The 10,898-nt window shown below is 41.5% G+C and overlaps 1 protein-coding gene across 3 annotated transcripts; it reads left to right on the forward strand.

Moving 5' to 3' along the window:
- Positions 1-2,569: 2,569 nt before the first annotated feature.
- LCE6A (late cornified envelope 6A) lies at positions 2,570-3,983 on the forward strand. Of its 3 annotated transcripts, none has more exons than XM_021687985.1 (2): positions 2,570-2,724; positions 3,205-3,983. In XM_021687985.1, the coding sequence occupies exon 2, from the start codon at positions 3,226-3,228 to the stop codon at positions 3,469-3,471; it is 246 nt and encodes an 81-aa protein (XP_021543660.1). In that variant the 5' UTR covers positions 2,570-2,724; positions 3,205-3,225; the 3' UTR covers positions 3,472-3,983. The 3 variants fall into 3 exon arrangements, with proteins under 3 accessions (XP_021543660.1, XP_021543662.1, XP_021543661.1); XM_021687987.1 differs by having other exon boundaries at positions 2,609-2,617; XM_021687986.1 differs by lacking the exon at positions 2,570-2,724 and adding an exon at positions 2,790-2,990.
- Positions 3,984-10,898: the final 6,915 nt, after the last annotated feature.

Consider the following 10,898-nt stretch of genomic DNA (forward strand, 5'->3'; position numbering starts at 1 on the left):
GGAAGGAAGGAAGGAAGGAAGGAAGGAAGGAAGGAAGGAAGGAAGGAATGGAAACATCTATTGCTTAGAGAAATAGGGTCACAAATTGGGACTAGGAATGAGAAGGGATGGATAATTCTCAGAGACGGACTCCTGTCCCCAGACTAGGATGAGATGCTAATAATAGCGGGAGCAACAGCATTCAAAATACTATCACTCTGATTTGGTATATTTAAGTTGACTAGTTCCATTTTCAACCCACACTAGAATTTGCCTGCCTCTCTGTTTGCTCATCTTTCACTTACTGTCTTATGTTATGTATTAATGTGTAATGTTCTGCATTATCTCTAGAGTGAAAGCTCTGAAGCATGGGACAGGGCTCTTACTGCTTCATGTGTCCAGGACACAGTAAGTTCTTAGTAAATATCAAATCATAGAATCATGCCTGTAGACACCTGAGCCAGGGAGAAACAGAGTGGCACTGGAAGGAGGCACATGTCTGGGGTCCTGACCTGGAACTCACTGCACTTGGAAGTCTAGTAGGAGGGTGGACCATTCAGGGGCCTCAAGAAGGCTCACTTCAGGGAATGGGCAAAGCTAGATCCTGCTCTCCTCCAATGAAAGTGCTAATTCTGGTGGGTCAATCCCCAACACCATGATGAACTTCGTTGTATTGAAAATGACTGGACCTTGAGACTTCAGGGGGCAAGCAGTATGAGGAGTGGTCTGGGGGAACTGGAGAGGAAGCAGGGATGTTTGCCCAGAGAGGAACCTCCAGGAAGAGCCCTTAGCCTTTGATTAGGGGTGGTGGGGGTTGGGTAGTTGTTAGTTAACCTCAAGGAAACACATTTGAGATGCATGAAGTGTCAGAGTGTGGGCTTATGTGGTATGAGTCTGGGGAAAAGGAACCACTGGTATAGTAAGACCAGAATTACTCTGCCCTCCCAGTGCTTAGTGTCCATGACACCTTACTGAGGAGCAGTTAGGGCTACTTCTGATGCCTGACAGGGAGGAGAAGAGGAGAGGAGGAGAAGGAGAGAGAGGAGGGAGAAGGAAGTAAGGGAAGAAGGGGTCGGATTTCTGAGGCCCCATAATGCAGGTGCTCCCAGGGTCCTGTTCTAATGGACTGAGAAAGGCTTCATACCATCTCCAACCTTCTATTTCACTTACATGGACTCTCCTCTCCCTTCAACCAAATTACATGTCAAAGCCTACCTCCCCCTGGGAGCCTTCCTAGATGAAGCAGGTAGGCCCAGATAGTCTTGTCCTGCTGGATTTGCTCAAGTATAGCTGCTCCTATGGCTTTGTCCCACTCTCCACCCTGGTTAGGTCCTTATCTGTCACCCCACACCCCAACCTAGCTCACCTTTGTCCTATGTATGACTTGAAGTCTTTGAGGATAGCCCCTATAATCAGAATATTCCTCTAATTGCTCATCTTTTTCACTTACCTGTTTCCTGAGTCCCTATTGTGTGCTAGGCACTTAGAACACAGAGGAAGGCAAGACACTATCCCTACTTCCAGGAGTTTAAATAGGACCTTTTCACATACCTGGCATGTGGGCAGCAATTCTGAGACAGTTGCCTCCAGAAGTGAGGGACGGTTTTCAAAGAGACTGTTCCCACCCTAAGCACAGCCAACATGTGCTGGTATCAATTTTCATAAAAGATAAAGGAAAATTTTTCATTCTGCAGAAAGCTTTCCCTTGGGGTATCTCAAAAATTATATAAACCGTAGCAGGGTTTACAAATGTTTAACTCTCCACACTTTTCTCAGCCTGATCTGTAAGGTGAGGTCTGCCCACCGATTTCTCTGTACTATTTATGAAAGGGTGTTCCCAGAAGCCTTAGGTGTGGATGGTGAACACAAGAGATTAAGATTTGAGCCACAGAACAAAAATGAGTGCATTTTGTTTTTTTCCTATTTTTTTGTTCTCTCAAAGTGCAAAGTCTATTTTAATGACACATAGATTATTCCATTCCACAAATATTAATGAGCATCTTCTTTATGTCAGGGACAGTATCAGGTCCTAGGAATTTAGAAGTGATAAAGACAAGGTCCTGTAATCAAGGAACTGGGTAATAAAGGTGATAGGACAAATATGTAGGTCACCTTAGTCATGAGCAGCTATAAAGGCTGTGAAAGGTATCTCTGACATTCAGAGGAGGGAGGACTTGATGTGGCCTGGTGGACTAGGCAAGTCACCATGGAGGTGGTGGCCTTGAACTGAGTCGTAGAAAGCATGGATGAGGGGTGGAAGTGGGCAAGAAGGGTCTTCATTAGACTTGGGTGGCATTGAACTTGGTCCTTCCCCACCAGTCCTAGAGAGATCTCCACAGTAATCAGATCCCTCTCAGGCCCCCAGAGATGTCATCTAGACTTGGCCAGTGTACCCACCCTAATCAGGCCACTCTGAAGGCCACAGCCTCTGGTCACTCATTCGCACAAGATTCCCTTTGGCCCACATCCTGCTGCATGCCACTGAGGAATTCAGCCCTGGGCATTGTGAAACATCCATATAAATAGTCCATACACCTGCCCTCCAATAATATGTAGCCTGAAGGCTTCACTGGAGGATATATAAAAGGCCTCCAGACTCCTCCTCCTGGAATGATTTGTCCACACATCCTCCTCTAGGGTGAGGCTACCTCTGGGTGAGGAGACACTTGTATGTCCCTCACTCAGATGCTGCCAAGGCAGTCCTGATCTCTCCTCTCACTTCTGCCCAGGGAGTAGATAAGCCAGGTAAGAGAGCTTTGGGGCAGGGAGAGGGGAAGGGAAGTGGTCCCCACAAAAGACTTCAAATGATTTAACATGGGAGAGAGTCATAGAAGCCAGAGGGTCTGAAGAAGCGAAGAAGATACACCCAGGCTTAGGAATCTCAGGGCAAAGTAAGACTGAGTGAAGAAAGAGCAGAGATTCATTTCTCCTTTACACCTGACAATGGTGGACCCTGGTCTGGGAAAGTAAACAGTCTGCTCAACTCAGCTTCACTTTGTTTAGGAAAAGGAGTAAGTTATTAGCTTGGTTCTTGGTGAGTGGGTCCCCTGGGAGCTCCCACCATGGCTTAATCCCCAAATTTACCCACTCAGATCCATTTCTGTCCCTTCTAGGATGGATTTAGCAGATTGTAAATGCCAGCTTTATTTTGACAGCTCCAGCCCACGGAGAAAAGAAACAGATACCCAAGGCCCTGACTTAATTGAATTCTCTTTTTCCTTTCAGCTTCCACTTGCTAGCTCACTGATGTCACAGCAGAAGCAGCAATCCTGGGAGCCCCCTAGTGCTCACAAATGCTCACCTCCCCAGTGCCCAACCCCCGCCCTCGCTGTCTGCTCTGCTCCTTGCTGTGACCCCCATTCAGGAGGCTGTGATTCTGGTTTCCAAAAGCCTGGGGAGCAGAGTCCTGGCCGTTCTCAGAGGGCTCACCGCAAGAAGCCCCACTGCCTCAGTGGTGGCACAGTCTACCGCATCAAAGAGGAGGAATGCTGAGGTGATCAGCCCAAAGGAGAGGGACATGGGTACAGTTGCCCTCTCCCATCCAGGTTTCTGCACTCACACCGCTGGGAAGCTCAGGCTCTCCCCCTCTAGCTAGTGCTGGGAAACACTTCCTGGACCCCATAAGCCGCACTCCTGCTTCTGTCTTCCACCCACCCCTTCAGCTCAGCAACAACGTTTAGCCTGAGCCCTGGCTGCTGTGAATCCCTGAGGTTGCCGGAGGGGCTGAGGCTTCCACAGGTGGATGCTGCCCCTTCTTTCCTTCCAAGATGTTGACTGGTGGTGTTTCAGAGACACATGGCTTGAGATTTCTGTCTCAGCATCCTTATAGCCATCAACCTATGTCATTGCATAATCCGAGCATCTACTCTATACTGTGCTCTGTGTTCCCAGATGTAATAGGAGATTTGTTTCTGTTCTAGAAAAGCTTACAGTCTAGTGAGAGAAAAAATGTACATTGTAGATTGAAATATGCAGACTAATAAATATAATTTCAAGGTGATTGACATACTTCTTTTTTTTCTCACTTTGTGTGAACTTAAAGGGGGACAAGAGTACAAAAGGTCAAGGAAAGAAGGGAAAGACTCATCCTGATGGTGTAGATCAAAAGTGGTGTCCTTGGAAGGAGAAATCTGAAGCAGAGATAGCATGTTGCTTGGGGGAGAACAGACCTCTGGGGTGGGTAGCATTTCAACAGGGCTTTTAAAGACAAGCAGACTTTGGTGTTGGGGATGGAACAAGGCTGAGGAACTTTCCAGGTAGAAATGATACTTTTCATATACAAGTGGGATACTTGCCAATGACACGGATTTCAATTTGGCTAGACTGCCAGGAGTGAGAGGATCATATGGAATAGCTCATAGCCAGGTATGAAACTGCAGCTCCCAAGGGACTTTTGCCCTGGGGTAAGGAGGACCTGAGGTTAAAGTAGAGGGGCCTGGAGGGGCTTGAGGCTCAACATGGTTGCATATCAATATAAGTTCCGGGTAATAATTTTTAGTTAATTCTCATTTTCTGGGGGAAACTGAAAATATGTTTTTAACTAAGTACCCATCTCAATAGATTGTATTGCTCAGTCTCAGGGCAGAGAATCAGCCTGTCTACCATTCCCAAAACACAAGATGCCCATTTCCAGAGCTTAGCAATCCTGACTGCTGGAACCTGGTTTTGCCTCTGCTATGATATAGCTTTCTATATAGGCATATAGATAGAGCATGATTTTATATAATTTTGAATGTGTAATTTTTCTCACTAATCAAATGATGCATGCCTGTATAAAGATGTTTTAATGTAAATAAGCATAAGGAAGATGATTAAGACCAACCAAAAATCTTATCACCTAAAAATAACTACTGCTAATAACTTCAGTATCTATTTCCAAACTTTATAAAAAATCACAAAATAGGATCATTTCAGAATACTTTGTAACCTGATCTTTTACTTAACAGTACAATTGTCAATACCCTTCTGTGCTAACAAATATTGATCAACACTATTATAGTTCATCCTGTGAACGCACCATGATTTGTGTAAATAGTTTCCTGATATGGGGCACTTATATTGCTTCCACTGTTTTGCTGTCTAAACAACAGTAAAAAAATTTTTTCATTGGTGATTATTCTTAGTAATTTTCCTAAGATAAATGTTTAGAATTGGAATTCTAAAATTGTCAAAGACTATGAAGACTTTTTTCAGACTCTCCAGGAAGACTGCATCTTAGAGACAATGAAAATGCCTCCATTTAAGAAAATCACTTTGGAGAAAGGGATTTCTTTTGTTCAAGAGCAAGAGTGAGTACTATGTTAAAAAATTACTCTAGTTAGGGGCACCTGATGACTCAGTCATTTAAGTGTCTGACTCTTGATCTCAGCCTCAGGTCATAATCTTGGGGTCCTGGGATAGAGTCCTGCATGGGTTTCTGAGCTCAGCAGGAAGTCTGCTTGAGATTCTCTCTTTCCTTCTCCCTCTGCCTCGCCCCCCCACCCCGCCATGTGCACACTCTCCCTCTCTCTCTCAAATAAGTAAATATTATTAAAAATTACTCTAGCTAAAGGAAAAATCCAGTTTGCTGGGAAAAAAAAAACACTTTCTGAAAAACTTGCCAAGTATCTACTTATTTTACTGTCACGAAATCCATACTTTTTTTAAAAAGATTTTTTATGTATTTTATTTGAGAGAGAGAGTGCGAACAAGCATGAGCAGAGGTGAGGGGAGAAGGGGTAGAAGACAGGGGGTAGGCAGAGAGAGAAGCAGACTCCCTGCTGAGCAGGGAGCCTGATGTGGGGCTCGATCCCAGGACCCTGAGATCATGACCTGAGCTGAAGGCAGACGCTTAACCAATTGAGCCACCCAGGCGCCCCATGAACTCCATACTTTAAAAAAAAGATTAGATACTTTCTCATTCTGAGGGAAAAAAGGATGCTATTTATTGTATAAAGCAATGCCTTATGAATTTTGACATACCATTGCTTGAAATTCCATATTTAGCTGGTAAGTTTTAAATATCCTTGGTTTTAGATGTTCAGCTATGTTTGTGTGAGAGAATTCTGGGGAAAAAAAATCTAATTTTCCCCTAAGAAAAAAACAAACTATCAGTATTTGGTTGATTGTGCAAAGCTTAATATGTAAGAATCTCTTTTTTTTCCCTATTTTTTATTTCTGTTCTTTATTGAACATGGACATTCACCAAATAACAATTACAAAAAAAAAAGTTTTGACAGAAACAAATTTTCTTTGATAAGAGTACTATTTAATAACTGGCCTACTCAGATTCCCTAATCAATACTTGGATTTCCTTTGCTAATTGTTCACCTTATGTATTAGTGCATATTACACTGTTTAGCCTGTATCAAATTGATTTTGAAATTTCTACATTGGAAAAAAAGTGATCTGATCATTATTTTTCTTCATAAAAGTCTGCATTTGGCATCTTCACATTTTCTAAATATGTGTGTACATCAGAAATGTCAATATTATGAGTGTCTTTTTGGTGTGGTTTCATTTTAATATTGTACATTTACCTTTGTTTTATAATAAATAATTAAAAATGCAAACGTCACATTTTGTGCAAAATGTCCTATATCCAAAATCTTACATTTATAGCGACAACCAAAATAAGCAAGTGGAACTGTCAGGGTTTTTTTTTTCCTACTATATCTAACATCACACTTTTAACGAATATTAAGTAGTTACACACTTTTAACATTTTCTAAATAGAAAATTTCATTTTGACATTTGATATGTAATATGCTCTTTTGATATTTAATATGCTCTTTTGTCTAATTTTTTAAAATGTTACTTCAGTATTATATGGACTAAACGAAGAATATGTAAATTTTTTTAGAAAGCAAGTTGTGACATGTTTTAAAGAGCTCCTTTAGGGACTTTGAAAGAGCCATGTTGAATTCACCTGGGGGAAACTTGGGTGAATGATTCAATAGGTCTCTGTCCTCACCATTTTCCAGTGCAGTCTTCCAGAAGGGACGTTCTCACCTGGGAACTGAACTGAGCCCAGTGACCTCACACCCTGCCTCAGAGTGTCCTGCTCTCCTGGGTCTCCATTGGGAGAGACAAGCCCTCACCAGCCTGGCCAATGGTCACCACTAGGGCTGCCAGCCTAGCCCCTGCCCTGGGTCCAGTGCATTTTCAGCAGCTTCCTTTACAATGTCTGACAGACCCTACTTTACTACATATTATATGCTCCATGATATAGCACAAATAGTAATAAAAAGTCTTTGCTTTTATTTATTCCTGTAAAGCTGCCATTAATAAAATATGAAACCAAAATCATCCTAAGGCAAAACAAGCTATGTCATTCTGATTTCATCTCTTATTTAGTGGGAAGTCAAGAAATGTTGCCTCAACTTGGCAGGTGAGGAAATAGGGTTTGCGTTACAGTATTTAAAGTTATAGAGGTAGCCCACAGCAGCATGAAAAATAAAACATGTCTAAATAAGAGGAAGGGAGGGAAGGGATGAAAAACGTGAGCTTAATCCATTGTGCTTCATTGGGGAAGTGAATAGGTACATCTAAAAGGAGGCAAAGAAATAAATGCATACACAGATTATTTAGAATGAAACTTATTTTTTTTCATATTACAACCTATTGAATTACCTGATTTTTAATTTTCATGTAAATGTATTACTTTATTTTATAAAATCACATCCTGTTTTTATATACATCTGTGTGAGTCCTAGGCCAAACCTTCCTTAACAGAATGAGTACACATTCAGACCCCTGTCAGATGAAACCCATTTCAAATCTTTGAAAACCCTGAGATCTTATGCAAGTTTCTGTGCCCTTCTATGCCTCAGTCTTCTCATCTAAATATTAGGTAAAATGATAGTATGTGCCTCATGAGACTGTGGAGGGAATTACATATGATATTATAGGTAACATATTTTGACATATTTAACTCAATAAATATCTGTTGTAACTTACATTTGGGGTGCATTTAATTGTTTTTGAAGATTTTATTTGAGAGAGAGAGAGTGCGCTTGAGCATGCACAAATCGGGTGGGGTGGGGGAGAGGGAGAGAGAGAATCCCAAGCAAACTCTGCACTGAGCATGGAGCCCAAAGTGGGGCTCCATCTCACAACTCGGAGATGATGACCTGAGCTGAAATCAAGAGTCAGGCGCTTAACTGATTGAGGTTAAGGTGCCCCATTAGGTGTACTTAATTTTTAAAGTAGGCTTTTTTATTCAGGATAGTTAAGATTTATAGGAAAGTTGCAAAGATGGTACAGAGAATTTCCCATGTTCCCTGCATCCAGTTTCCTCTGTGGTTCAGATCTTATATTAGCATGGTACAATCATTACAATTAAAGAATCAATATTGATATATTATTATTAACTAAAGTCCATACCCATATTCTATTGGGTTTTCTTAATTTTTACCAGATGTCATTTTTGTGTTCCTGGATTCTATCCAGGATGCCACATTACATTCAGTTGTCTTGTCTCCTTAGGATCCTCTTGACTGTGACAGTTTCTTAGACTTATCTTATTTTCGGTGACCTTGACGGTTTTGAGGGTTGACAGCTAGGTATTTTGTAGAATATCTCTCAACTGAGATTTGTGTGGTGTTTTTCTCATGCTTAGAATTGGATTATGGGTCTGGAGGAGGAAGATCGCAGGGGTAAAGCCAGCGTATCAAGGGTACATGCTGTCAACATGCCATCACTGTTGAAACTGACTGACTGTGCTAGTGTCTGCAGGTTTTCCACTGTAAAGTGCTCTTTTTCTTTCCCTACCACACTTCTCTTTTTGGAAGGAAGTCATTAAATGCAGCCCATTCAAAGAAGTAGGGAGTTATGCTCCACCTCCTTGAGGGGACTCTACTACAAATTATTTGGAATTTTTCTGTCGAAAGATTTGTCTGTTCATCTGTCTCTCTCTTTTTTAAACTTTATGATTCATTAATATCAGTATTAACTCACAGATACTGGATATCTATGTTATACTTTGGGTTGTAATCCAATGCCCTGCTGTCTGTCTATTTTGTTGTTCATACCCTTCCAGTTCCTGTATCCCTTTGGCACACCTCCACTGGTTTTTTTTTTAAGCACTTCCTTGCTTTAGGGGACTATCTATTACATGATTCAGGCTCATTTTGCATAATCTCGACTCCAGACCTAGATTCAACTATTTGTTTTGTAAGCCTTGGTTTCTTTTATTGGGAAATTGTATTGTAAACCAAGATCTGGGAGCTGGTTTTTTCATTGCTCCTGGGGTGTCATTGCTTCCAGGCCTTCTCAATAAACAGAGCTTGGAAATATATATGTGTATATTAACTAGTCTCTGCACACATACCCATAATTATTTCTGTAGTTATCCATCTGTGTCTATATTAAGCTGAACATGAATTCATACTGATGTCTGCAACTCTAATTCAGTACATGGTTTATTCTAGACTTTGTAAAAGGAGATTTCAAAATGGAGTAAGTAAGCCTAGCTAGGAGGCATAGAGAGAAGAATTTATGTGCATCCTCATGGAACAAACTATTAACTTTTTACCAGCTGCAAGCGCACAGCCTGAACTTAACTCCCTCTTCACCATGACCCCTGAATTATTCGCATTCTTCACTACAAAGGAGCCAATGTGATTTGACAAGTTTCAATCCCTTATTTGCATATTAACCCAACCAACTCCAGTTAACCGGGTTTCAATCCCTGTTTTGCAAAGAGGACATAAATGACAACTGTACTCATGACCTTTTGCTTTTATAACTCTGCCCCCTCTTGATTTTCCTCAGAACATGAATTGGGTTTCTACCTGAATCTGTCTCCAGAATTGCAATTCTAGTTGCCCAAATAAATGCCTGCTTATTTAAATTTTCAGTGAATTCTTTCTTGGCCAACACCCCCTTCTTGGTATCTGTAACCTCTCAGTGAGAAATCTGGCTCCTGCCATCTGCCACACATTGACATATTTGTTTAATCTCAGTATGCAGATATGGTGTCTTCTATTTTGAAAACAAAATTATGAGATGCCTAGGAGTCAGTGCATGCTAAATGAACAATGTTTTCTTACCTCTAGAGCTATAAAGACTGTTGATTAAAGAGGAAAGAATGAGTGAGCCAGCATCCTTGAAGTCTGGGTAAGGATGGGTCAGGGGAAAGACAGGACATCCTTAGGATCAAGGGACTGAATTGAAATGGATGATCTTTCATGAGGACCTCCACCCACTAGAGACCATCTCCCAAACAGGCTCTGCTCGGCTTCCTCTTCCCACCATCCCACCATAACAGCTCCAGTTCCCACAGACTTCCATCACACATGGTTTAGGCATAAAGCATGAAGTCATGGACACCTGTGTGGGGCTATAGACAGGGGAAAACCTCATTTCATACCCAGACACAGGTTAGAACAAGTTTGGATTCTCCCTATGAACCAGAGTGGGAGAAGGCATAGAATCTTTATCATAAAACTGCATGTGGAAAATCAGAAAGCAAAGCGGGACAGCCTGTGAGTCAATAAAAGGGTATAAATATTCAGTCTGTGACACACACAGTTAATCTACCTCAGACTAATGATTAGTTCTGAACTTCCTGGCAGACAGAATATAGAAAGAGACAAATGGCCTAATATACATAGCTTTCAAGGGAAGTCTTGCCTAACAATGGAGTCTGAAGGAAATTGTTTGCAATGATCAGCAATATACTTAACATCATTGCTAGAACACAGTCACAGAAGAAAATGGCAAACCACTATTGTTTTGTCTCCCACTGAAAAAAAGCACATAGCATTAAAATGAAATGCTGCTTATGAAATGGCAGAGAGGGTCAGCCAAGGAAAAGGCAGATGCCTAAAAGCGGAAGGTCTCTCAGTTCTAGCCAGAACTTGGTTCACCAGGGATAGAATTCACCTGTCTGTAAAATGTGGCCAACAAAATACCTTCATTCTTTATTCTGGTGTGAG

The sequence above is a fragment of the Neomonachus schauinslandi genome, chromosome 4 (assembly GCF_002201575.2).
Source record: "Neomonachus schauinslandi chromosome 4, ASM220157v2, whole genome shotgun sequence".
Lineage (NCBI taxonomy): Eukaryota > Metazoa > Chordata > Mammalia > Carnivora > Phocidae > Neomonachus > Neomonachus schauinslandi.

Coding starts and splice junctions, on each gene's coding strand:
- LCE6A (XM_021687985.1), top strand. CDS start 3,226: ATGTCACAGCAGAAGCAGCAATCCTGGGAGCCCCCTAGTGCTCACAAA.